This window comes from Phacochoerus africanus, chromosome 3 (genome assembly GCF_016906955.1).
Source record: "Phacochoerus africanus isolate WHEZ1 chromosome 3, ROS_Pafr_v1, whole genome shotgun sequence".
In the NCBI taxonomy this organism is placed as follows: Eukaryota; Metazoa; Chordata; class Mammalia; order Artiodactyla; family Suidae; genus Phacochoerus; species Phacochoerus africanus.
In genome coordinates this window covers 115,674,673-115,702,662 of record NC_062546.1, presented here as the reverse complement: position 1 = coordinate 115,702,662, position 27,990 = coordinate 115,674,673, and the positions used below count along the sequence as shown (strand labels likewise).

The window sequence follows — 27,990 nt, the reverse complement described above, 5'->3', positions numbered from 1 at the left end:
GCCTAAAGGTGAAATGAGTTTTCATGACAAGCTAAAAATCCACAAGAAAATGGGGAAGGCACCTTCTTCAGGAATCACATCTGAAAGTCTTTCTGGGTGCTTGCGATGGTGGGGCAGTGGCGGTGAGGGGTAGCTTGTTGTGTTGAGGGTGAATGTGTGGAGATGTGGGAGAAAGAGACAGGGAAAGAGGATGTTTTAGAAATGGGGGAAAAATTGAATGATAATTATTCTCAAATTGAATGCCCTCATTTCTGTCGCAAGTAAGATGCACTTTGTAAAATGATTAAAAGTAATATGGATGGTTGCTTATTTAGATGTGTCCTACTTAGATGAGAAAATGCAGCTGAGAAGTGGTCATTTATAAAATAAAGTGTTGGAGTTCCCATTGTGGCAGAGCGGTAATGAATCTGACTAGTATCCATAAGGATGCAGGTTTGATCCCTGGCTTCGCTCAGTGGGTCAGGGAGCCAGCATTGCCATGAGCTGTGGGGTGGTGCAAGCATGGATCCTTCATTGCTGTGGCTATGGTGTAGGCCAGTAGCTACAGCTGTGATTCAGCCCTTAGCCTGGGAACTTCCATATGCCATAGGAGTGGCCCTAGAAAGACCAAAGGTAATAAAAGGGGGGGAGGGGACCCTTCTACACTATTAGTTGGAATGTAAATTGGTACAGCCAGTCTGGAAACAGTATGGAGTTAACTCAGAAAACTAAATAACTGCCATATGATCCAGCAATCCCATTCCTGGGGATATATCTGGAGAAAATTTTCAAAAAGATACGTGCACCACTGTGTTCCTTGCAGTACTATTTACAGTAGCAAAGACGTGGAAACAGCCTAAATGTCCATCAACAGATGAGTGGATCAAGAAGATGTGGTACATATACATAATGGAATACTACTACTCAGCCATAAAAAAGAATGAAATAATGCCATTTGCAGCAACATGGATGGAACTAGAGATTCTCATGCTAAGTGAAGTAGGTCAGAAAGAGAAAAACAAATACCATATGACATCACATATCTGGAATCTAATATATGGCACAAATGAACATATCTACAGAAAATAAACAACTCATGGACATAGAAAACAAACTTGTGGTTGCCAAGGTGGAGGGGGAAGGAGTGGGGTAGAATGGGAGTTTGGGGTCAGTAGATGGAAGCTATTGGAGTAGATAAGCAATAAGATCCTGATGTGTATAGCACAGGGAACTATAATCACTTATGCCAGAATATCATGAAGAATGTGAGAAAAATAATGTATATATATATATGTATAACTAGGTCACATTGCTGTATAGCAGAAATTGACAGAATATTGTAAAACAACTATAATTAATTTTTTTAAAGAAATATAAAGGGTAAAGAAACTTCTACTCATTTTTTTAAATTAAGCCAGAGGATGATTTATAAACTGAAAAGAACAGGCTCTCAGAAAATGACTTGTGACCACAAGCCAGATGTTGACCTTTTTTATATTAACCCAGTTACCATTTCATCTTGCATCCAGAAAATGATTGATTGCTGTCTTCTAGGAGTGCTGACATGCTGAATGAGATCCATCTTCACTCAAGAAGTGTAGAGTTTTATAGTTTGACCTATAAAATTATCACCACCAACCTGAAGTCCATAAACAAACCTTGTTTACATTGATGAGACTCCACAGTGACTGGTGGAAAATGTACTTTATCTTCAAACCAGAGACACTGTTGGTTGTGTGTTGTCGGGATGTCTGTTTTGCTAAGTGGGTCCAGTTAGGAAAGTCAGTGACCAATTCTTGAAAGTATCCCACAGCACCTTATAGATAACTTGTACAAAACAGGCACTTGACCTTGAAACTCTGGGACCCCTTGTCTTAGTTAAAGGCGCCAAGTGCCCAAGCTGGAAAGTTGTGGATTATGTACCTTTCCTCAGTTTCTTCCTTCACCTCTAATTTTCAATTACTACTACTTGTCAGTTCTGCTTATTTTGCCTTTACGTCTTCTCTATCTCGACATCACAGCCTTATTCACCATTTCTCATTACGTCTCCCCCTTAGTGGAATAATGACTATCTTACATCTCTAATCCCAGGTGTCACCTGGCACCTTCCACGTTGATGCCAGAATGATTTTTCCTCAGCAAAACTCCTTTAGTTAAAATCCAGCAGTGGCTGCTTTCAGTGCTTTCAATGTAGAGTTCACATTCTCTAAGTGGCATGCAGGGTCCGTATGAATCTGTTATTGTTCTGGTCTCATTGTTTTGAATCGTTGACTCTGCATCCCAAGAAAGTCAAGTAAGATGCTTGTGTTCCTGGAATCTGCTACCACATGGTGTTAATTTATTGCTTCACCCTTTTGCAAAAATCCTTTCATTTAGTTTCATTTTCAACATCCCCAAATCCCTTCCTTACAGAGGAAGAATGGGGCAGTAACTCCATGTTCACTTAGGTACTACACAGAATCAACCCTTGATGATCCTTATTTACATTATAGAATTTTTGTATTATCTTTAGGGATAGTGCAATGTATACTTTTATTATCTAGTGGACTGCTGGTCTTCTACATCCTACACTCAGCTGATATTTTTAATGAACTGTCTGCCAGTTTAATTTTTTCTTCTTTAATGGCCTTACCTAAGGCATGTGGAAAGTCCCCAGGCTAGGGATTAACAGGGCTTCAGGTGCTGGCCTGTGCCACATCCACAGCTATGCCAGATGCTTAACCCACTGAATAAGGCCAGGGATCGAACCCCTATCCTCACGGACACTATGTCAGGTTCTTAACCTTCTGAACCGCAGTGGGAACTCCTGTACACCCATTTAAGATACACATAGATATATTTATTTTTCCCCAAATAATCAAATATTTAATTCCAAAATAGATTGTATTTTTTTTTTTTTTTGCTATTTCAGTCATGGTTTTCCTTTGTTGAATGTATTAATAGGATTGACTCTCCATGTGTTCTGAAATCTGTAGCCACTAATTCTTCTAAACAACAGTTTATGGTACACTAGGGCTTGCAGAGTAATTTTGGGTTTTTGTAAGCGTGTGTCCATGAAGCAATAAGTAATATGGAAAGGTGGATTCTTTTAAGGCAAATAAACTGCTAAATATGTTATATACAGGCATTGTAAAGTGGTAACAACAATGAAGGCTAAGAGTGAAGAGGATTCCAGACTAATCTCTACATTGCATAAGAAACAAGTGTCTCCTCCAGTGATATTAATGGAATATTGTAAGCTCATTTTAGTACCAGAATTTAAATTAAAAAAGGAGGAGGGGGTTATGGAGTAAAAGCTGTTGAAAAAAATCTTATTTTCAGCAAGTTTGAAAAAAGTCACAAAGGCAATTTAGTCTATTTTTTAAACATTCCCTGTAGTGTTGTGAAGACCAAACAGCAGCTTTGTGCTAGTTCATAAAAACCAGAATGCAAAGACGAGGAGGATAAACTGGAGAGAAAACAAATAGGAAACTGTCCAATTTAATTGACCAGGCTGATTAAAAAGAGAAACGTAAACACCTTCCCCAAATGAGAAAATGTTGGATGTTCAAAAGTCCCTTCTTTTTAGATTCCTCTTGGAATGTTTGCAATTCATGAAATTACTTATGTTATTTAAAAGATACAAACAAATGAAAAATTCAGTTTTGTTAATGAAATTGTATAGTCAACAGCAGTAAGTATGACATGTGAAAGTAATATAATTGCATTTAAATTTTACTCCATGGATTTAGAGGTTAGCATTTTAACACAACAATTCATTATCCATGATCTATGTGAGAAAAAGAATGCACACACACACACACACACACACACGGGTCACTTTGTTGTACAGCAGAAATTGACAGAACGATGTAAATCAACTATAATAGAAAAATAAAAACCTAAGGAAAAAAAAAAGATTATGCAAGGAGTTGTCCAGATAGCCAGGAAAGGACAGCTATGAAGATAAAACACAATATGGGACAGTCTCTGCTAGCCATCTAGAAATGTATTGTTTTTCTAGTTAATGTGTTGGTTTATGGAAAAGAAAGATGCAATTTAAGACAATTTGTTTCGTCTCTTAGAGACCAGGAGTATTAGAAACATTTTGGGAACATATATTTGTTTAATGAAAATAACTCTTTTTTCCCCTCCTGCTTAAAAACATAATATAGATTTGTAGAAAATTGAGTAAGCTAGATTATAATAAAGAAACAACCTAAAAATCTCAGTGGCTTAAAGTACAAAGATTTATTTTTCTCTTATGTTACATGGCCATCTCATGTCAGCTGGGTGCTCTGTTTCAGGGACACTTTCCTTGCAATTTCAAGGTTAATGGAGTAGCCCTTCTTCAAAAAATTGTGAGCTTTTGTGGCAGAGGGGGAAAGAGAAAAGACTACAGAATCTCAATGCAAGAAATTAAATACTCAGCCCTGGAATTGATGAGTCACTTAAACTAACAACTGATTGGCCAGAATTAATCACATGATCCCACAAAACTTTTAAAAAGAAACCAGGAAATGCAACCATATTTGTAAAGCAGATGGCCAGATATATTTGGTGAATAGACCATACTGAAAATTAAATTAATCTAGGAACCTATTAAAAAAGAAAAAAATTTTATTAAAGTATAGTTGATTTACAATGAGCCATTTTCTGCTGTACAGCAGTGACCCAGTCATATATATATGTACATTATTTTTCTCACATCATCCGCCGTCATCCCAGGAGATTGGACACAGTTCCCTGTGCTGTACAGTAGGACCACATTACCTATCCATTCTACTTGTAGTAGTTTGCATCTACTAACCCCAAACTCTCAGTCCATCTCACTCCTTCCCTTCTCCCCTTTGGCAGCCACAAGTCCGTTCTCTATGTCCATGCATCTGTTTCTGTTTTGTAGGTAGGTTCATTTGTGCCGTATTTTTAGATTCCATATGTGATATCATATGGTATTTGTCTTTTTCTTTCTGACTTACATCACTTAATATGAGAATCTTTAGTTGCATCTATGTTTCTGCAAATGGCATTATTTCATTCTTTTTATGACTGAGTAATATTGCATTGTGTATATGTACCACATCTTAATCCTCATCTGTCGATGGACATTTAGGTTTTTTCCATGTCTTGACTATTGTGAATAGTGCTGCTGTGAACACATGGGTGCATGTATCTTTTTGAATTGTGGTTTTTATCTGGATATATGCCCAGGAGTAGGATTGCTGGATCATATTTAGTAGGATATCATACTCAGTAGGATTGCTGAGCTATGTTTAGTTTTCTGAGGAACCTCCATACTGTTTTCCATAGTGGTTATGTCAAAGAAGAACGTTTTGATCACTGAAAGGTCCTTCACCCAAATAATACATGGTGAACGCTATTCAGATAGTTATGAATGCTTTTGAATGTAGAGAAAATAAAAATATAGTTATATGATCTGCTTTTAATATTCAGTATTGTCTCATGGAGATAGTGCCCATTCTATTAAGAAAGAAATGCATTGTTCGTTTTTATGGTTGCATAGTATTCTGTTGAGTAAATGTGAACAATTGATTTTATCTGCTAATGAACATTTATGTTGTTTAGTTTCTTCATTATTATGAACAAAGCTGTAATTAACATTTTAGCAATCTAGTGCCTGTCTCTAGATTTTTACTAATTATTATTCCATTGCAACCAGTGGAAATTTACATTAAATTATATCAGTATTTTCAGTTCTGGTAAAAATTGCAACATTGTCCCACAGAGGGGATGTAGTAATTGTACTAATTAATCATCTACTTTTTTACACTTTTGCCAACCCTATATAGTTTCATTATTTGCCCAGTAATAGGCTAACAGTAATAGCTCATTTTCATATTTATTATTAGAGCAGTTACGACAACTTTTCATATGTTAGTCCTCCATTTCTATTTTTCTCCTCTGATCTCCTCCAGTACTTAGCTTGTTTTCTTTTGGAGTGTTTGTTTCCTACTAATTTTAGCATGATCTTTGTATATTGGATACCAGGCCAGTATTCATTATGTACATTCTGGTAGAACATACTAATCAACATCCATTTTTATTGGATAAGCATCATGCTATTCTAGTTGCAAAATGTATTTCATATCTCCCTGGGTTTTAGTATAATAATCCTTTGTCATATGCTACAAACATTTTTTCATATTTATCCTTGTTCGTCTGGCATCTTTTTTTGGTTTAGTGAACTATTCCAAATAGTGAACTAGTTACATTTTATTAGTCAATCTTTATGGCTTTGGCTTTTATACCATGCAAGAAATCCTTATCCACTCTAAAATTACAAAAATATTTAACTATGCTTTCTTATGGTATTTTTGTGACTTCACTTACTTTTTTTTTTTTAATACTTTATATGTCTGAAGTTTGTATTGCTATAGAGGGTGAGCTGGATATAGCACTTTATTTTTCAAGTGGCCAATTGACTTTGGAGAAGTTTCAGTGAATATTGAAGAACATGAACAGAAAGGGACAGTGGAGGTTTAGTATTATTGTTGTTGTTATTTACATTTAAAATAATGAAGGTAAGAGTGGATTCCTTTAATTAACATGCAGCAAGGAGCTTCATTTTGAAATGGAACCTGGCCCTTGACTTACACTTACCTTTTACTTGAGCGGTAGTTTTTAAGTCCTTAAAATCTTTTTTCTTTGCTTCCATGACATGTATATTTCTGGTTTCTCTCTTATCGCAACATCCGCAATGCATTTCTGCAGGTTCTTCTGCCATTCTGATTTTCTTCAGGATTGTATCTTACACTCCCCCCATCTCACACTTTCTGCATGATTTCATGTACCTCTGTAGCCTTGGATATAATTTATCCTGAAGATTGTGGAGTAGATATCCCCAGAAGTTTGTTGACTATCAAAGTTTGGAGCTAAAGAGAGATCTGTGTTGAAGATGTTTATTTCAATGTCTTATATACATCTTAAACTTAAGGCATCCCTGGGTTTATTCAAGTACTTAGTCTATTTTTCTGTTGCCATGTTTGTTTTTTCTCTTTTTCCCTTCTTTCCTCCCTCCTTCCTTTCTTCCTTCTTTTTTTTTTTTTTGTTCTTTTTGCCATTTCTTGGGTTGCTCCCTCGGCATATGGAGGTTCCCAGGCTGGGGTCCAGTCAGAGCTGTAGCCACTGGCCTATGCCAGAGCCACAGCAACGTGAGATCTGGGCCGCGTCTGCAACCTATAGCACAGGTAACAGCAATGCCAGATCCCTAACCCACTGAGCAAGGCCAGGGATCGAACCCGCAACCTCATGGTTCCTATTCAGATTCGTTAACCACTGAGCCATGATGGGAACTCCTTCCTTTCTTCTTTCTTTTTTCCTTCCTTCCTCTTTCTATTTGAAAGTGCACTTTCTATTTTAGGGACCAAGGGGATATTCTATCATCAAATATCAGTACAGCATTCAGAAATGACCTTCTTATCTGGTATTCTCTTTATCATTTATCCAAGTCAGATATATGGGTACCAAATTTTTATTGCTATGTCTTTAAATCTTAAATCAAGCATAAATTTTTATTCATTCTATTTTACCCCTTAACTTATTGTCAAGGCTCTTTATTGGACAGATATATCTCATTTTATTGAGCTTCACTTTATTGCAGATAATGTGTTTTCTTACAAATTGAGGATTTGTGGCAATCTTCTGCTGTTAGATAATGATTAGCATTTTTTTTTTTTTTAGCAGTGCACCTAAGGTATGTGCATTGTTTTTCTTAGACATAAGGATGTTACACACTTAGTAGATTGCAATATATTATTTTCCCTTTTTTGGCCTCCCCCATGACATTTGGAAATTTCTGGGTCAGGGATCGAATTCAAGCCACCGCTGCAACCTATGCCACAGCTGCAGCAATGCCAGATTCTTAACCCACCATGCTATAGTGGGAACTTCTAGTATAATGTTAATGTAACTTTTAGATGCACTGGAAAATCAAAAAAATCTGTGCAGCTCTGTTCCAAAATTTGCTTTATCATGGTGGTCTGGAACCAAACCTGCAATATCTCTGAGACCTGTCTGTATCCGCACTGTAACTTCCCAGTTCACACCACCACAGTCTCTCCTCAGGATTGTGGTCAGAGCTTCCTAATCATCTTTCTGCTCCTCACTCTGCCTGTCCCTCCCCACCCCATATATTCTGTACCTCATATCAAGAGTCTTCTTTTTAATGTGAAATTATGTCATCAACCACCCAATCTTTTTCGGTGAATCCCTATTTCAGATGACGAGATTCATATATTTTAATACCAAACAGGTAAGGAACTCATCTATCCCTTTCTTACTTCTGGACAAAAAAATTCTAAAGCCAGTTTCACATGCTGGGCTTGAAGTACCTTTGAAGCTTACCAAAGTAGATGCTGAGTAGGTATCTGAATATCAGGTTTTAGTTCAAGAAGCTCAGTGAACTGAAGGTAATTTGGGACTGTTGAGCTTATGGCCATGAATGATACACGGGTCTGGTGACATATGGAGGGACATTGTATGGTGACATCTGGAGAAGAACTTCATCTTAGATCCCTAAGAAATGCAATATTTCATTTCTAAATAGAGGAGAAGCCAACAAATTAGAGTAGGAGTGGCCAGAGGGAGCAGGTGGTGTTATCAAAACCTATGGAAGAGACAGTTCAAGAATGGTTCTTGGAGTTCTCTGGTGGCCTAGGGGTTAAAAATCTGGTGTTTTCACTGCTATGGCTCTGGTCATTGCTGTGGCACAAGTCGATTCCTGGCCCAGGAACTTGCACATGCTGCAGGTAGGGCCAAAAAAAAAAAATGGTTCTCATTACCTTAAAAGTCAAAGAAAAATACAAAGTGGTTTGCACTGAATGTAGCAACGTGGGGGAACATTGGTGATGTTGGCAGGAGCAATTTCAGGGAGTTGATGGGGTGGAAGCCAGATTGACATGCAATGTTGAAGGGTGAGTAATTGTTAAAGAATTCCAGAGAGGTGCCTGTGAAGCAAGGAAAGGAAGAGTTTTGTGGTGTTGGCTTCCTTATTTAAGACGGCAGAATTCTGAGGGTGTTTGAACAGTTCCATTCTTTCATGCTGGTTATTTTCTTAACTGTAAAGATACGGTTGACAGTGACCACCACACCAAGTGGTTTAAAATGTTCAAGAGCATAAAATAGGGACTGAGGTATAGCAGACCATTCATAGAAGTAGGTTAGTCTCCCTTTCATTCTCCTCTTTGCCAGCATTTGCTTCACTGGGCCTACCATCCATCCTTTCTAATAGTAAAACCCATGGTATTTAGTTATAATAGAAATCCTTTTTTATCTTTCTTACTAATCTGCCATCTTTTGAATATCTCTTTTATTAAAAAAAAAGCCTTTAAATTGGAGTTTATTTACAATGTTGTGTTAGTTTTAGGTATATGGCAAAGTTGTTCAGCTATAGACATAGTTTCTCCTTCAGAATCTTTTCCATTGTAGGTTGTTATAAGATACTGAACGTAGTTCCCTGTGCTGTACAGTAGGTCCTTGTTTGTTTTATATATAGTAGTGTGTATCTCTTCCCTTGGGTGAGCATAAGATTTTTCTTCTAAGCATGTGAGTCAGTTTCTGTTTTGTAAATGAGTTCATTTGTATCATTTTTTAGATTCCACATATAAGTGATATCATAGAATATTTCTTTCTGACTTATTTCACTTAGTATGGTAATCTCTAGGTCCATCCGTATTGTTGCAAATGATTATTTTTTTATGGTTGAGTAATATTCTTTTGTAATGTCTTTTTTCCTAAGTGCTAGACATGTTCTGTGATATATAAGTATAATCCTTTTTTTTTTTTGGCCGTGACTGTGGCACGTGGAAATTCCTGGGCCAGGGATCAAATCCATGCCATGGTAGTGACCCAGACCACTGCAGTGACAACACTGAATCCTTAACCCACTACACCATGGGAGAACTCCATAAGTGTAATCTTAACTAGTTAAATTGAATTGCCTTTTCAGCGCTAATATTTGAAGACTAAGTCTGTTGCCTCCTATACTACATGTGTTTGACTCTCCCGCACTCTTTTCAGATTGGCAATGGTTAACAAGGCAACAGGCTCTATTTATAACAGTAAAGCAACATGAAAATAATATCCATAGTGTGGGGTTACCTTTGCAAAGCAGCAGCAGTACATTTTTGCACAAAGAACTTTTATTTGGAGCAGGTAATGACAGGCTTACTCACAGTTTTATTCCTAATCAATATTTTGGAGCAAACACAAGAGGTGATGTGAATTACCGTCTAAAATGTAAAAGCACTATCTGAAGCACTGGTCTAGAGAAATTATCCATACAAGACTTCAGAGTTTGAATTTGGCCATTTTGCACTTATGTTATTATATTAAGCATGACTTTTTTTTTGTACAGCATGTATTTTTACTTCCTTCATGGTGGCTTTGTGTCTGTCAGCTAAAAGGAGACTTGTGTGGAATGTTCAGTAATCAAAGAGATGAAAGATAAATGAGTGTACAGCCTTTTTTTTTTTTTTTTAAGCACCATTAACTCAATGGCATCTACCTGGGCTGTAGATGCACTTTGCTGATTTCATTTTGATAATGCTGTAAGCTGGTCTCTGATAATTGCTTTCAGTAATTGGAACAAATTTGTGATTATGCTAATTCATTCTCAGCCACCCAATACATGGAAGCTGAGCTCATCCATTTCTGTCCCTGCATTTCCTTTGCAGATCATTACATGATTAGCCTTTCAATGTGGCTGATGGAAACATTTTCATTCTGAACAGATTGGGTTTCTCAAATGATGTGTATATATGTGTGTGTAAAGTGATTTGTGTTTGCAGTTCTTTATCGAATTGTATGTCACTCAGATACCAGCTTTTTAAAACCAGTTATAATATGAACATTTTGAGCCTTTAATGCTTGAATCCTTAATAAGACGCAATTATTCAGAAAATAAGACGGCTATTTTCTCAGCGCTTGAGTTTCTGTTACCTGGTAGTAAGGAACAGAAAAGGCCACTGTTAATTAATACCCCCTCACCACACCTTAAAACCTTATTTACATAACAGAAATTATGGGAGGAAATGGGAAGGCGGAAACAGTTTTGAGTCTCTCTGAAAGCCAAGTCTTGTTAGTGTTCTTCCCATCCTAAAGTAATCCCTTAAAATTAAAAGGCAATAATACTATGTTTTAGGTCACTCCTTGGGATATGAAGCTTTGGAAGCATCTCCTAGGTGTTGCTTTATCAAAGATTCAAAACCAGAATTCCTTTTCCCCTAGCAGGTGGAAATAAGCAAAGGTAGAATTAGCAAAGAGCAAGATCCATTGCACTATGGAAAGCAAGGCTGAAAAGCTAATGGTAGCATATGCCCTCCCTTAGGAATAACCATCTGATTGCAAATCTCTCCCCATTATTATGTTTATGTTTCATCTGTTGAATGTTGTCTTTTCCCTCTAATCATCATTCTTGTAAATGCTTTACATTAATGTAAACATGTCTCATTTTCCACTCACGACAGTATTACAGTTTCAGTAAACACTTGATCAGGATGTTCACATTCCCTGAGACCATTTACCTGTCAAAATGAATTTAAAAAATAATAATAACATGAGGCTGCCCTTGACCTTCATAGCTGAAACAGGGAAGTTACAGGACGACATAGATTTGACAAGAGACATACAATGTCAGAACATAAAGTTCCATAATCAAAATCCAGGGTTCTGTGAAGGAACTCATATCTGTCATTTCATTCAGCATCGGTGAGTGTGATTCTGTTGTGATCCTTAGGTTTCTCTTGTTTGCCTGGTTTTGCTGCTGTGGCTTGACAATTAAGCTGAATTTCTGCTTCCTTTTGTGTTGCCTAATCAGATAAGTGGAGCTAAGTGGCAGAAACTGCAGTGTAGATGGCTTTAAAGTCAATCTATCCAGTCTGGGAAGAAAAGGAAGACAAAAAGGAAACATGATAGTGCTGTTATAAATAACTTGGAGGAAATATTATCAAGGAGGGAGGTGAGGACAGGAGACCTCTAATCTGAAAGTTGCAAAGCAAGTGATGGCCTAAACTCACTTGAGAAGATGGTTTGCTCCATTATGAGTAGAGGGATGTCACTCCAGTAGTGATTTAAGAGTTAAGATTTATTTTAGAATGCCCCAGTCAAATCATGGGAAATGTTAGGAACAGCACTTCATATGATCAATTCAAGACGTAAAACAGTGGCTAATGTTTTGTGGCAGAAAAATTATTTGAAGGCAGCTAGTTCTAATTTTACCATGTTGCAGTTAGGTTACCTTGACCAAACCCTGTGATCTGTAAAATGGAAGGAATAAGATTTTCTTTGCCTGCCTTGAAGTTGTGGTGAAGATCAAATAAGATAATGTATTCCATAGCAGTGTGTTCCCTTGGGAGTGTAAAGACAATAATCAGTATCTCTGTGGGTTCCTTTGCCTTTTCCTCATTGTCACAAAGTGGCCACCATATCTTCAGAATCACATTCATGCCCAACAAGGTAAAAGGCCAGAAATACCTATCGCTTTTCTCAGGAAAGCAAATGATTTCCTGTAAGTGGCCCAACAGACTTATACAATTACCCATCTTAAGTATTAAGACTGCTGGCTGTCATCACAGCAAGATTTCATGGACTGCTTGTTCTATTCATTTATGCCCATTGCCCCAAAGCAAAACCAAACACCAGATAACTTGGAGAGGGCTACCCCAACTTCTGATGCACTCTACATGGACACATACTAAGTTTGAGTCATTTTTTTTTTTTGATGTTAAGATAGTTCTGGACACTTTTTGCACATCCTGACATGTTAATATAATATAACTGGAATGTGTGCATTCAAATGAGAGCTGGCCTTTAAATCAATCCTTTAGGAGATAGCAGTCAACAACATTGCTTTTGTTAAGACATGTTTTGCAACCCTTCCTTCACCATGATCGTAAAAATCCCAAAATATGTCTTCAAAATTATCTTCAATGGTACCAATCCTCTCTATTTCAGTGGAATTTTGTAAATAGCATAAGGTCATTTCGTCCATACCTGGTGAATGATATAGATGACTGAACACTTTGGTTAAAAGCAAGACCTGGTATCAAAACTTAGATTCAGACTCTCTCTACCATTGGCTATAGTTACAGCTTTTGGCAAAGTACTTAACATCTTTGTTTATTTGTCTGCAAAATGACTATAAAAATGATTGCCTGATAAAAATGACATCTACCTCATAGAAACATTTTAAGGGTGAAATTAATTAACAGATATGTGGTGCTTAAAAGAGTACTTGGTACCTAGTGAGTGCACGAGAAATGCTAGGTCTCACTATTTTAGGCAGGTGTCAAATGGAGAAAACTTACACTAGGTGAGTTATGAGTTAAGTTTTATTTGCAGCAAAATGAGGACTATAGCCCTGGAAGCAGCATTTCAGAGAGCTCTGAGAACCGCTCCAAAGAGACTGGGGAAGGTCAGTGTATATGTGCTTTTGGTGAAGGGGGAGGTACACGCAACCAAGCACGCATTTTACAGAAAGTGGCTGCTGGTCTCCTGAAGGTCACTGCTAGTCACGAGGAACAGACAGCACCATGAAGGATTTTAGTGCTTTTCAAGATAGGAGTTGCTGCATGAATTGGGCCCGTAAAATCTTCTCCTGAAAATACCTAACTCTGAAGACCTATTTTGCCAGTTTTCCCAGAGCACAGAGTGCCTCATTCCTGATCTCTACCCTGAGGTCCTTTCAGAGCATGTTGAAGGTCAGCAGTTGCAGTGGCTCATGATTTAATCCTCATGGAGATGGATAGCCAGTGCCAATCTCCAGTTCACAAAAGATTAGTCCGTTTGCTTTATTTATTTATTGAGTTCATTTGCTTTATTTATTTTGCTTTTTAGGGCCACACCTGCAGCATATGGAAATTCCCAGGTTAGGAGTTGAATCAGAATTACAGATGCTGGCCTAAGCCACAGCCATAGCAACTTGAGATCCGAGCCACATCTGTGACCTACACCACAGCTCATGGCTATGCCAGATCCTTAACCCACTGAGCAAGACTGGGGATCAAACCTGCATCCTTGTGGGTACTAATCGGATTCGTTTCTCTTGCACCACAGTGGGAACTCTCCATTTGCTTTAAATATTGATGATGATGATGATGATATTTGGAAGCTGACTCTGATCAAAGCGCATGATGTGACTGAAAAGGAACGTATTAGTTAGACCAATTTCCTAGAGTGTGGGAAACCAGAGGCTTCCCAGGGCTCCTGTGGAACCCCATTTTTATTTCCGATTGGTCCCCTCCTCCCCATGCTCCCGTCCTTTCTTGCGTGCCACCACAGGTTAGCCCCCGTCAGCTAGAATGCATGCTACAGTCTTTGCCTGTTTGCTCACAGAAACCCAGTCACACTTTTATTTTGTAAGACGGTAACTTGATGAAAAGTTTGAGAGTTTATGTAGGGATTGATGATCCTCTGAATGGTTATGGCTTCCACTGCTTCTTCGGCTCGACTTCTCACACCCCCTAGTGTAGCCCTGCCTCTCCACCCTCCGTCTAGACAAGGTTGCCTTCCCAAGACAGTTTTAGTTGTCGTGGGAGCAAAAAAAAAAAAAAAAAAAAGTATTATTACCCTTATAGGACTCATACCTTGAACAAACACATGAAGTTCAATATGAGACCCTATGTAGCCATTGTGAAATATAAGCAGTTCTCAGAATATATTTAAGAACAATTATGCTAGAGATGTCTCTCTTCTAGGTTATGTCTATGCTCTACCCTGGCATCTAAAGCAAAAAATAATATCCTCTCTCTTGGTCCAGCCCCTAAATGTGGTTTGAAATTGTGTTGCATGTGTGTATGTATGCCACACAAGACCCTAAACTTGGCTGCACGTCAGTTTGGACTGAAAAATTTCTTCAGCAGGTGCCGTTATACATCCTCTGAGGTAGGTTCTGTGCAAGATAGAGGAAAACTTAAGATATTGTTCATTTTCTTAAGGAGCTTGTCACTGAGGAAAAAACTGACCACAGACAATGAGGAGGTGAATTAAAGAGGCCTCTAAAGTCAGAATTCTAAGGTTACATCTGTAATATATATGAGCAACTCAGTTTTATATTTAGTCTGGCAAATCCCAAGAGGACTGGAATTGGGGCGATAGGAACACTTGGTGGGTGATACCAACAAATGGCCCCCTGTTGGCATTTTCTGTGGGATGGGAAGGGAGAAAGAGATCTAGGTTGATACTATTTGGACTTCACAGGACAGGAATCTTAAGATCCTGCTGGGGAAGAGAGTTGACCTATTAAAGTGGCTTTCTCTTTCTTTCATGCCTTTTTTTGGGGGGGGGTGCGGGCTGAACTTGAGGCATATAGAAGTTCCTGGGCTAGGGGTTGAATCTGGGCTGTAGCTGCCAGCCTACACCACAGCCACAGCAATGCCAGATCCAAGCTGCATCTGCAACCTACACCACAGCTCACAGCAACGCTGGATCCTTAATCCACTGAGCGAGACCAGGGATTGAACCGACATCCTCGTGGATACTAGTTGGGTTTGTTACCACTGAGCCACTACAGGAACTCCCAGCTTTTTCTTTCTAGTCTAGTTTTTACATGTATAAATGATGAATATTAGACCTCACCTTCTCATGCTTTTATGGAGTATTAAGAACAATAACAGGAAGGAGTTCCCTGCTGGTCTAGTGGTTAAGACCCAGTGCTTTCACCACTGTGGCCTGGGTTTAGTCCCTAGTCTGAGATCCCACATCAGACTTCTGCAAGCTGCAGCTAAAAAGGTGGGGGGAGGAAAAGGGAAGAAGGAGAAGAACGAACAACCACCACCACCACAGAGCCCTAGAATCACGCATGCTATCTGATGGAAATCAATCTTTAGGTGTAAAGTTTGTGTCTACATTCACAGGATGTCTTTGACAAAAGGTCAGAAGAGATGAAATATCAGACTTAAGCAGACATTTCCAAAGTAACCCAGGTCTCAGCAAAGATAATCTCCCACAAAGCTTTAATCCATCACTCTTCCAAAGGAAGCTACCTCCCATCCAGTTACACCACAGCTGCCTACAATTGAGGAAATCTATAAGGTTGTCAGTGACATACCTTCTGTCCCCAGCTAGCCAGAATGACTGATCAGGACCCGGCTGTTTGGCATGCAATCTAATTGTCTTTGATGGTCTGCTTTTCCAGATTTGTTTATAAACTGGAAAAATCTACGAATTGCAGACCATCTGTACAGAACACTATGCTAATGAATGCCTGCATCCTGCAAATCCATAAGCTCATTACCTCTAAGTAACTGGCTTCTTCACACATTCCTAACTGGGATTATCCATCTAAGCTAAATAAGTAGGAACCAGATGAAGAATTTTTTTTCCTGTGCCTACCCCAACCTTTCAGAATGTTAAAGCTCCCTGTCAAAGAGATGACCTGTTAGCATGAGGTCGTTTGGATTAGTGGTACAAATGTCTGTTAGCTTCGAGGTGGTCTATGTATTGATCTCATCATGCTCATTCGAAAATGGGTCTTGCTTTAGTTGAGAGCCTAATTTGGGCTGTCCAGTGTTGGCAACCTCTTGTAAAATAATTTCTGAACTCAGTGTCTGTGCCTTTATGATACTTGAAGAATGCTGCCTCATAAGTTCAAAAGTTGAATGCTTGATGTGAGAAGTGATTCCATGAGAAAGCTTGGAGGATGGGCCTCGAGAACAGGCCATGATACATATGAACCATAACATTCTAGCATGGTGGCGGAAGCAGACTTAGTGAAAGGAATTAACTTCCATGAAGGATATCATGCCCCTGTTGATGATAACGTTCATGAGGGGCCAGAAGGTCAGTAGATTGAAATGTCTGTGAAGAGGAGGGAATAAATTCTGAATTTGCCTGTGGTGCACAGATATGTTTTGTTTGACCCTTATAATATATTTTGTAATGCACAACCCATCATGTTACAATCAAGAACTATTACCTTAAAATACTTATTAGTTTCTTAAGAAAGATGGAAGATCTTGTTATACTGGTAGCAATCATCTGAACCTGACTGGTGGCTCCATATTTGCATAGATCATAGAATCTACATTTTTGTCATCATCGCCACCATGTCCCCAGTATATTCTGACACTGAGGTTACATACTTTGTAAATGTGAAAATCACTGTGATGTCTTCAAAGCAAAAGAGATTTTTAAAAGAAAAATGAGTTCACTTTCATGTTTCATTGCACCATCGTTGTTAATTTTTTAAAATACCCATGTCTCTATCTAAAGTGGGAAAACAAAAAGGAGACAGAAAGCAGTAACATGTTTTAAGAAAAATGAGAGTGACCTCATTCCTTCGTGGAACTGAGAACAGGTCCTTGTCTTTCATATGCAAGCGATGCACATGGATGTCTTGCACCCAGCGCCACTTCAGTAATTTATGTCACCTCCCTGGCCCCCAAGAACATTTGAGCTTGCAACTGCTGTTGTAAGAAATGCTTTTTTTCCTGTCTTATTTATTAAGCTATTCTACATTAGGAGCACTTAGCTCATCAAAAGTGTTTTCAAATTTCTCTAAGTGACAAAAGCATAAATCCAAGAGCAATATGTCACTTTTAGAAGCCCAGAAACATACCAGACTGATTTTTTCATAAAGATCCTGCCATAAGTTAAATGGATAAACTATTAGTTCACAGATAAGAAGCAGCCCCGCAGTTTGGTGTCTATAGATGTGCTGATTGTTTATAGACGTAATCGGATTAATGGCCTCAGCTGTGACACCATAAACACCAGGTGTACCAGAATGTATATACACCTGTGAAAGCATCCATCCTGTATTGATGAGTTTCAAACTATGATCTGGGGAGACCAAGTCATAGACCACTGTACATGTTCATAGCACATGTGAGTGGATGGGGATTGAATGCTTGGCAAGGTCAGCTTACATAATGGTACAGGTGTGCTGAACATCTCCATGGGGCATGATTGATATAGACGGGAAAGGATGTGAATTATATCCTCTGGATTTATATACACAGTAGCCCTGGGTGTGGCCAAGCTTATGCAGCTTAGGGCCCCTCACTTCCTCAGCTCCAATACCCTCACTTCTGCATCTGTTAAAAGATATTCATTATCAGTTTTTCATTTGGCACTTTCAGATAAGCTTTATTTTTTTCATTTTATATGTTTACTTTTACTGAAGTGTAGTTGATTTACCATGTTGTATAAGTTTCAGGTGTGGAGCAAAGTGAGTCAGTTATACATATATATCTTTTTTGCCAGATTATTTTCCTTATAGGTTATTACAAAATATTGAGTATAGTTCCCTGTGCTGTACAGTTGGTCCTTGGTGTCTGATTTATATATAGTGGTGTGTAGCTATTAATCTCTAACTCCTAATTTATCCCTCTCCTCCTTTCCCCTTGGTAACCATAAATTTATTTTCTATGTCTGTGGGTTTGTTCCTATTTTGTATATAGGTTCATTTGTATCAATTTTTTATTCCGCATGTGAGCAATATCATATGGTGTATGTGATTATATGTCATATGATCAGATAAGCTTTAAATTTAGGAAACATGGTTAAATACAAATTTGAAAACCACTATGCTACATAAGTAAAAGTTTTTTTTTTTTTTAATTCAAGTGATTTTTATTTTTTTCAGATTACTACAAACCTTTTCCTTGAATGTGCTACAATTACCCACTAGGAAAAAAAAAAAGTTATGCCTAGTCATCTTCTAAAATCTCTGCAAACATTCTGCATTTTCTGCCATCATTATGCGTGTGTGTGTGTGTGTGTATTCTGTGATTTTTGTGTTGTTTTACAAATTTATGATTACACTAAACATACAATTTTGGATTTTGACTCCTTCATATATATATATATATATATATTTTTTTTTTTTTTGTCTTTTTGCCATTTCTTGGGCCGCTCCTGCGGCATATGGAGTTTCCCATGCTAGGGGTCTAATCGGAGCTGTAGCTGCCAGCCTACGCCAGAGCCACAGCAACACGGGATCCGAGCCGCGTCTGCAACCTACACCACAACTCACGGCAACGCCGGATTGTTAACCCACTGAGCAAGGGCAGGGATTGAACCCGCAACCTCATGGTTCCTAGTCAGATTCGTTAACCACTGCGCCACGACAGGAACTCTGACTCCTTCACATATTATGAGCATTTTGGGTGTCTTCACCAGTTGAAATCATGACTTTTAGTGCTATATAATATATATTATTGAATCATGATTTATTTAAACAAAGCTCTGTTATTTGTCATGTAGCTTTAACATACTTTTTCCTTTTTCTTTCTTTATTGCTACTAAAAAATACTTTATTGTGTTTAAATCCTTGTTTGTAGCCTGAATAATTTCCTTTCATAAATTCCTGGGATCATAATTATAAGAACAAGAGACTATTACTATCTTTAAGCCTATTAGATGGATATAATATTAGGAAGAAAATTAAAGCAGGATGGGAGGTATGAAGAGACCTTTACTACATTAGAAAAGATTGTTAGGTGAGCCCTTTCTAAGAAGGTAGCATTTGGTTAGAGACAAACAGAGTTACCATATGATCCAGCGATCCCACTCCTGGTCATACACCTGGAGAAAACTGTAGTTCAGAAAGGTCCGTTCACCCCTAGGTTCAGAGCAGCATATTTATAAATGTTATAATAGCCAAAAATATGGAAACAACCTAAATGTCCATAAACAGATGAGTGAATAAAGAAAATATGTGTACACACACACTGTAATATTAGCCATAAAAAAGAATGAAATAATGCCATTTGCAGCAACATGGATGGACCTAGAGATTATCCTACTAAGTAAAGTCAGCCAGAGAAAGGCAAGCATCATACATCGCTTATACTTGGAATCTTTACAAAAAAAAAAAAGATATGAATGAACTTATTTATGAAATAGAAATAGGTGTATACAAAGCAAACTTAAATTTACCAAAAGGGAAAGCCTGGAGGAGGGATAAATAAGGAGATTAATGTATACACACAACTATATATAAAATAGATAAACAACCAACAAAACTATAAGCACAGGAAACTATACTCAGGGTTTTTTTTTGGGAGGGGGCAGGGGTGGTGGTATGGCTTTTGGTCTTTTTAGGGCCACACCTGTAGCATATGGAAGTTCCCAGGCTAGGGGTCGAATCGGAGCTGCAGCTGCTGGCCTTCACCACAGCCACAGCAATGCAGGATCCGAGCCTTGCCTGTGACCTACACCACAGCTCATGGCAATGCCAGATCCTTAACCCACTGAGCAAGGCCAGAGATAGAGCTCGCATCCTCATGAGCCACGATGGGAACTCCAATATACTCAATATTTTGTAATAGACTATAAGGAAAAAGAATCTGAAATAAATAAATACACATACACACACGTATTAACTGAATCACTTTCCTGTGTACCTGAAACTAACACAATGTTGTAAATCAAGTATACTTAAATTTTTTTAGTTTTTTAAAAGAAAGCCATAGGATACTTGCTGGAAGGTCCTTCTGGGCAGAGGAATCAGCAGGTGTTAAGGCCCTGAGGTTGGAATTTGTTGCAAGCTTTCCAGAACAGGAAGAAGGCATCCAAGAGGGCTGGAGAAGAGTGTACAGAGGTCACTTGTGGAATCCACGGTGGGAAATTAATTGCGGTTTGTACTAAGTGGGATTCAAGGCTATTTAAGTATTTGGACCCAGAAAGTGATAGGACCTGATCCCTTTGTGGAGAATCATCTGTAAAGGCAGGAATGGAAGCCTTAGACAGTCTGTTCCTTGAGCGGCTGTTGCTGGCTCAGCAATAGCAGAAATGCCCCACATCATGAGGTCAGTAAAAAACAAACCACTACCACACCAAATAAATACTCTATGTATGTGTGTGTCTGCGTAATTTTGCTCTTTGCTTTTTAGGTAGGAGAAATGTCATTATATTGTTGCTCAACTTTTTGATTAGTGGTATGATATAGGATATTTATTCAATTGCCTAATTTCCACCTGTTTTTTCATCTTGGATTGGGGTTTTATCATCAATTGATCTGAGAACTTGATTTATTCATTAGTAACCCTTAGACCATCATATAATTACCCCTTTGTCTATCACATTTGGGAAAAAATATTTTTCTAGTTTGTTGATCCCCCCCTTTTTTTTACTAAAACATATTTTATTCTCCAAAAATCTGCTTTTCTTCACAGCATAGAAGACTAATTTGCAAAAGATAAAATATAGGAATAAAATGGATTAGCAATGAGAGATCCTGTTGTGTAGCACTCGGAACTATGTCTAGTCACTTCTGATGGAGCATGATAATGTGCGAAAATAGAATGTGTACATGTATGTGTAACTGGTTCACCATGTTGTACAGTAGAAAAAAATGTATTGGGGAAATAACTATTAAATAAAATAAAAAAATATGTTCCAATCCCTAAAATATATATATATATATATATATAAATAAGGGAAAAATCATTGATTATCTATTTCTTTTTTTAATTAAATACACTTGATTTACAGTGGTATGCCAGTTTCTGCTGTACAGCAGAGTGACCCAGTCATATGGATATATACATAATACTGACCTTTTATTTATTTATTTTTTTTTTTTTTTTTGCTTTTTAGGGCTTCACCCACAGCATATGGAGGTTCCCAGGCCAGGTGTCCAATCAGAGCTGTAGCCTCCAGTCTATGCCACAGCCACAGCAATGCCAGATCCAAGCTACATCTGCAATCCACACCACAGCTTACGGCAACGCCGGATCCCTAACCCACTGAGTGAGGCCAGGTACCGAACTGCAACCTCATTCCTAGTCGGATTTGTTTCTGCTGTGCCTTGGCAGGAACTCCTCATGCTGACCTTTTACTTTTGTGTATGATGTATTTTTTTTTCTTCAAATCCTGTACATTCATTCTATTAAAGCAATTTGTCTTGAAAAGACATAGATAAGATGTGATATCACTTATATGTGGGATCTAAAATATGAAACAAATGAATTTGTATCATATTTTACAAAACAGAAATAGACCTACAGACATAGAAAACAAATTTATGGTTACCAAAGAGGAAATGTGGGGGGGATAACTTAGGAGTTTGGGATTATCAGATACAAACTACCATATGTGAAATAGATAAAAGACAAAGTCCTACTGTATAACACAGGGAACTATATTCAATGTCGTGTAATAAACTATAATGTAAAAAAATTTGAAAAATATAAAATATATAAATGAATCACTTTGCTGTACTAATACAACATTGTAAATCAACTATAATTCTATTTTTTTAAAAAGCTATTTTGTCTTGGATAATTGTAAAGTCACAAATATAGGGATTCCACACACTCTTCACCTAGTTTCTTCCAGTGATAAAATCTTAGAGAATTATAATTGTAGTACAATATCAAATCCAGGAAACTGACATTGACATAATTCACTGGTCCTCAAGATTTCACCAGTTTTACACGTACTCATTATATATTTAGTTCCAGGCAACTTTACCATGTTTAGATTTCTGTGATCACCACTGGTGTATGATGTATTTTTATATAAGTTTTCAATTTGAAGCCCAGCCTTTCCTTAATCATGGTGATTTTCATTTCCTTTGGACAAAGATTTGTTCAGGAAAGCTTTCTTTGGTTTCTTTTTCCAGGGGTACTGCCCCCACCCACCCACCCCTGGCCCATGGCTATTTGTTTTTGTTTTTGGTTATTTCCTCACTAGATATAATTTACTTTTGGACCAACTTCTTGACTGGCTCTTGGAGGGGAAAGTATGGAAAAAGAAGATGACTTGAGGTGGAGACAGGAGAGAACAGCTTTTTAGGGGTTGGAAATAACAAAAGCAGTAAATTCTTAATTAGAAAACCAGGCAGCTGACACTCAGAATTTCTGAACCAGGAGGAGAGTGGAATGAAAAAAAAAAAAAAAAAAAGATGCCCAAGCCTACTCTAAGCTGACCAATTTGTTCTTGACCGAGTGACCCAGCAATGATAACGATTTTAAAAATCCAAGCAGAAACTGGCAGAGGAGTTCCCGTCGTGGTGCAGTGGTTAACGAATCCAATTAGGAACCATGAGGTTGTGGGTTCGATCCCTGCCCTTGCTCAGTGGGTTAACGATCCGGCATTGCCGTGAGCTGTGGTGTAGGTCGCAGATGCGGCTCGGATCCCGTGTTGCTGTGGCTCTGGCGTAGGCTGGCAGCTACAGCTCCGATTAGACCCCTAGCCTGGGAACCTCCATATGCCGCAGGAGCGGCCCAAGCAATGGCAAAAAGACAAAAAAAAAAAAAAAAAGAAACTGGCAGAACATTGTAAATCAACTATAATAAAATTAATTCATTAATTTTTAAAAACCCAGCTCTGGAATTCCCACTATGGCATAGTGGGTTAAGAATCTGACTGCAGCAGTTGGGTCACTGTGGAGGTGCAGGTTGCATCTCCAGCCCAGCACAGTGGCATCCAGCATTGCCGCAGCTGCAGCTCAGATTCAGTCCCTGGCCCAGAACTTCCATGTGCAGTGGGTGCGTCCACTACAAAAAATAAAATAATCCAGCCCTGTTGGCTTTACAGTGTTTCATCCCAGATGTTGGTGACAGCTCTTATTTTCTGGTGGTGATGTGGATTTCCTTCTTTATTTCCATCTGACCCGTTAAATGTAAGATCCGTGAAGGAAGAGGCTGGTGGTGTTTATCTCACTTTACTCTCAGGACAACCTCTGATGTTTGATAAAGGTTGGAATATGTGTCAGATGAATGAATGGTCAGAAAATATGCCGTGTTAGTGGGGAGTGGAGGATAGTTTGTCATAGACTGGTGGTTAGATGTGTTTTAAAATTGGTTCCATTGTCCTGCTTTGTTAAACCAAGGAGTGCTTCTGAGCCCTGTGTCATCATTAGTTCTTAAACCTCCAGGCTGGCACATGGTGACGTTTGTTGCCTTATTACTTCATGGTCCTGCCCCATGTTGCTTTTCCAGCTCTTCTTCATGTTTTAAGCTGTTCTTGGATCTCTTCTTTTGGCTAGTATGACATCATTTTCTTTTCTAAAATCAGTGCCTTCTAGGGTAGATTTTGGATGGCTGATGACTTTTGATATTCTGTACTCATTAATGGGATGGTACTTGATAAATATTGAAGGATCATTGTAAGTTTTCTTCTGATAAATAAATCCCTTTTTATAGAAGGTCAAAATATTTCTTAAATCAAATTTGCTATATAACAAATGTCACTCAATTATTGGTGATAAATTAGAATTCTTTAGACTTAAACATGAAATGGAGCGTCTTCTTCTAAAACCAACTTTCAGTTATCTTAGCTGGTGGTGGGCAGGGTAAATGAAAGTTCCCTGGATGCGTGTGCTTCCCTGTGATGTCTCGGGGTATGGTTACCACCACTGCTTTTTGTGTTAAAGTACAGTTTTGATGTGTCTGTTAAGTTCCTGTGTATAACACATGCTGAGAACTAGAGTTTAAATGGTTCTTGTCAAGAAAGAGATCCTCTAGTGATACCAAGATGGCACCAGAGGATGGAAACGTTTAGATGTGGATGCAGAGGAGGAAATGAAGAAGGAAAGCAGGTGATCTGCTTGATAAAGTAGGGAATACAGGGGTGGTGCACCCCAGCTTTGAGGAGGTTAAGGATCCAGGGAGCAGAAGGTCCCATCTGTCTTCCTCAGGTGTCCAAGGAAAGAGAAATTTGAACCGAGGATAGGATTAGGGTAGAACTGGAAAAAGGGAAATAAGTTCTCTGGGAGCAAGCTAGAGAAAATAAACCAGAGATAGGACTAGCCCATCCTCAGAGGATGGGAAAAGTGAGTTCCTTTGGAAGGGAGGCTGGGGCTTAAATGTGTTGAGTACCTAATCTGACCTAAATGTCTGCCAAGTCACTGAAGGAGTAACATAAATGATCACCAGAGAAACATATTCCCCAAAACCAGAGGACATTGAGATCCGGGTTTCATTTACATGCCCATGGTCGCCCAAATCTGTGTTACATTTGCCTTTAGACAGTATCGGACCTTTACTAAAATGTGTTGAAATGCAATCGCGTTGACTTCAAACCTTGTCTGACAACATAAAATCCTCCAAGCGCAAAGTATGAGATATATATATGTGCTGAATTTGCTGAACTCCATTTTGGGCCTGTTATTAAAATATCATCATCGGGAGTTCCCATTGTGGTTTAGTGGAAACAAATCTGACTAGTGTCCATGAGGATGCAGTTTCGATCCCTGACCTTACTCAGTGGGTTAAGGATCCAGTGTTGTTGTGGCTGTGGTGTAGGCCAGCAGTTGCAGCTCTGATTCAACCCCTAGCCTTGAAACTTCCATATGCCTTGGGTGCGGCCCTAAAAAAAAAAGAAAAAAAAATCGTCATCATCATCATGAGTTGTAGGATGAGGAAAGGCAATGAAATGACCCAATTACTGTCTTTTCTTTCTTCCACTGCATTTTTAGAAAATAGGTCAAAGTCAGAAGGATATTTATGTGCTTTTCCTCCCCCAACTTTATTAGCGTGAGTATTCATTTCCTGAATATACCAAATGCACAAAATAAAAAGGATGGAATATGGAACAAAGCTGGAAAAAGCATAGCTGTTGCTCTGTACATTAAGCACTTCTCTCTCCCACAAGCCAGAACCTCTCACCTCCCCATTCCAGGAAAGTTCTTCTTCTCTCTCAATGACATGTAGATATTCCTGTCTACCAATAGGTGGAATGGCTGAAAAACGAGGAGCCCATTGACTCTGAACAAGATGAGAACATTGATACCAGGGCAGACCACAACCTCATCATCAGGCAGGCGCGGCTCTCGGATTCAGGGAATTACACCTGCATGGCAGCCAACATCGTGGCCAAGAGGAGGAGCCTGTCGGCCACAGTGGTGGTTTATGGTAAGACCAGCCCAAAAGCCAGGAATGCATAGAGGGCATAGAAAGCAGAGAAGTGGAGGGATGTGCATTTGTAATCCAACTGAAAGGATTTGGGGGTCTTCCATTGAACTGCTCTTTCTTGCCTCCCCCGTTTGGCAAGTGAGAGCCAATCCCTATAGCTATGAATGTATTTGCTCTTTCACCCAAGACTGGACTTCCCAGAGATCACCAGTGACATTTCCAATCTCCTTTCAAAACCATTTTAAAAAGTTGTTTATTTTCTTCCACTGCATTTATATAAGAAAAGAATTGGGGTGGGCAACTTCTGCTTTCCACTCCTCCCTAACCCACCCCCACCCCCATCCTCCCCACACCTGCTGCTGGGAGTTCCCTTTCTGGTATATGAGATCTGCCAAAAACAAACATTACTATTTGCTGACTATCTCAGGTATTGTATAAATGAAATTCCCAGCTCTTTAAGCCAGGGCCCTCCTTTCCACAGTAGAAGAGCCCTGGGGTTTATTTTCGAAGCACTTAAAGTAATGGAAATTCAAATGCTGATATTTTCTTCTTAGACTCTGAGTTTTCAAGTGCTTAGAGGTATGTGGATGAGGTCTTCCTGTTGTTCACCATTTCCTTGCAAAGCGAATTCTCTGCATCCATCCTCTGTCAGAAGAGGAGACTGGGGGGGCAGAGACGAGGAAAGCCCCACTGTTGCCTTGCGATGGTGGTGGGGTGGCTGGCTGGTGAGGGTTCCCGTCGGTCCCTTGGTCCCTGGAAGCCCAACTCACAACACCTGGCAAGTGGCTTGCACATAGTAGGCAATCAGTAAAAACCTCTTTTCCTTTTTCTTCTCCCCTCCCCATTTTTCTCTCTCAGTGAATGGAGGCTGGTCTTCCTGGACAGAGTGGTCAGCCTGCAATGTTCGCTGTGGTAGAGGATGGCAGAAACGTTCCCGGACCTGCACCAATCCAGCTCCTCTCAATGGTGGGGCCTTTTGTGAGGGAATGTCAGTGCAGAAAATAACCTGCACTTCTCTCTGTCCTGGTGAGATATATGTAGATTCCCTTTTCCCTTCTGTCCCACCAACACTGCTGAGCTGGTGTGAAGCATCCCACATAAACGTCCTTCCCAAAGCGACCATCTCCCACATTCTTAGAATGGAGCGTTGGTCCAAAGGGCTAATGTGGAACTCACTGTAATAGCAAGAACATGGGTGAAGTACCTCTGGGGGCATATGTTTTTCCTTAACACTCAGATGACCCTAGACACTCACCATCCATAAGCCAAATGCTTTGATGTATTTTTCTACTACCAGTGTTTGCTGGGGTTAAACCATCCCCTTCTCTCATTTGTGTAATAGCGGGGATTAAGTGAATTGTCTGTGAGCACAAAACAGATACTTGACCGTTTTATCATCAGTCAGCAATCCACTAACCTCATCAGTTTTACCTTTGTATTTATTGACAATACAAAGTGGCAGAGACTGTATAATATCACAGCAATTTCTCTTTCACATTTGGTCTGTGCTTGCCTTCCTTTCTGATTAGAGAGAGGCTTCATTGGCCAAATACGGCTTTTATGAGTTCTTGTGTTCCTCTTCCTGCCTCTAACCCAATTTATACAGCGAAAAATAGATGAGATGGAAGATGACTTTCTATATGGAAAGCATATCCTCCCACTGAGAAATAAATGGATCCCGATCACATGTTTCGTCACATGCCTGATGAAACAGTAACTCCAAGAACACTGGCCCAGAGCCTTCTGCCTTTTCAAATTTCAAATCTAGTTCCACTCAAAACTCAGGTGAGCCTCTCACTGGCAGCATATTCTTGGAGTTGTGTTTTGAACTTGTATCCCATGAACATTTATTGAGTGCTTACTATGTGCCAGGTACTGTGCAAGACACGTTTCCACACATTATATCATTTAGCTCTGTGTTGTGAGTTTTGTGACTCTGCCCCCCACCCTCTCACCCCCCTGCCCAGTTGACAAAAACTAAGGCTTGCTTAGCCAATAATTTGACAGAACCAAGATCAGGACTCAGATATTTGGCTTCAAGTGTAGAATTTTTACTTTTCCCTACTCTGGACTAATTGCTCTAGATGAAAAATTGCCATATCTTCAGTAACCCAAATAACCATGGTTGGACTATTCCTAGGAGGTAATGGAGCAATTGCCTCCAAGAGCTACCATACTCTCTAGGGTTGTTTTTTAGTGGAATTAAATT

At 39.0% G+C, this 27,990-nt stretch overlaps 1 protein-coding gene across 1 annotated transcript in view; it reads left to right on the top strand.

The window, feature by feature from the left end:
* The window catches only part of UNC5D (unc-5 netrin receptor D), a 258,218-nt gene that overhangs the window by 111,141 nt on the left and 119,087 nt on the right, over positions 1-27,990 (top strand). The window contains exons 5-6 of the mRNA XM_047770238.1: positions 25,601-25,781; positions 26,640-26,807. Of these exons, the coding sequence (XP_047626194.1) occupies positions 25,601-25,781; positions 26,640-26,807 (349 nt within the window). The remainder of the gene's footprint in view (positions 1-25,600; positions 25,782-26,639; positions 26,808-27,990) is intronic.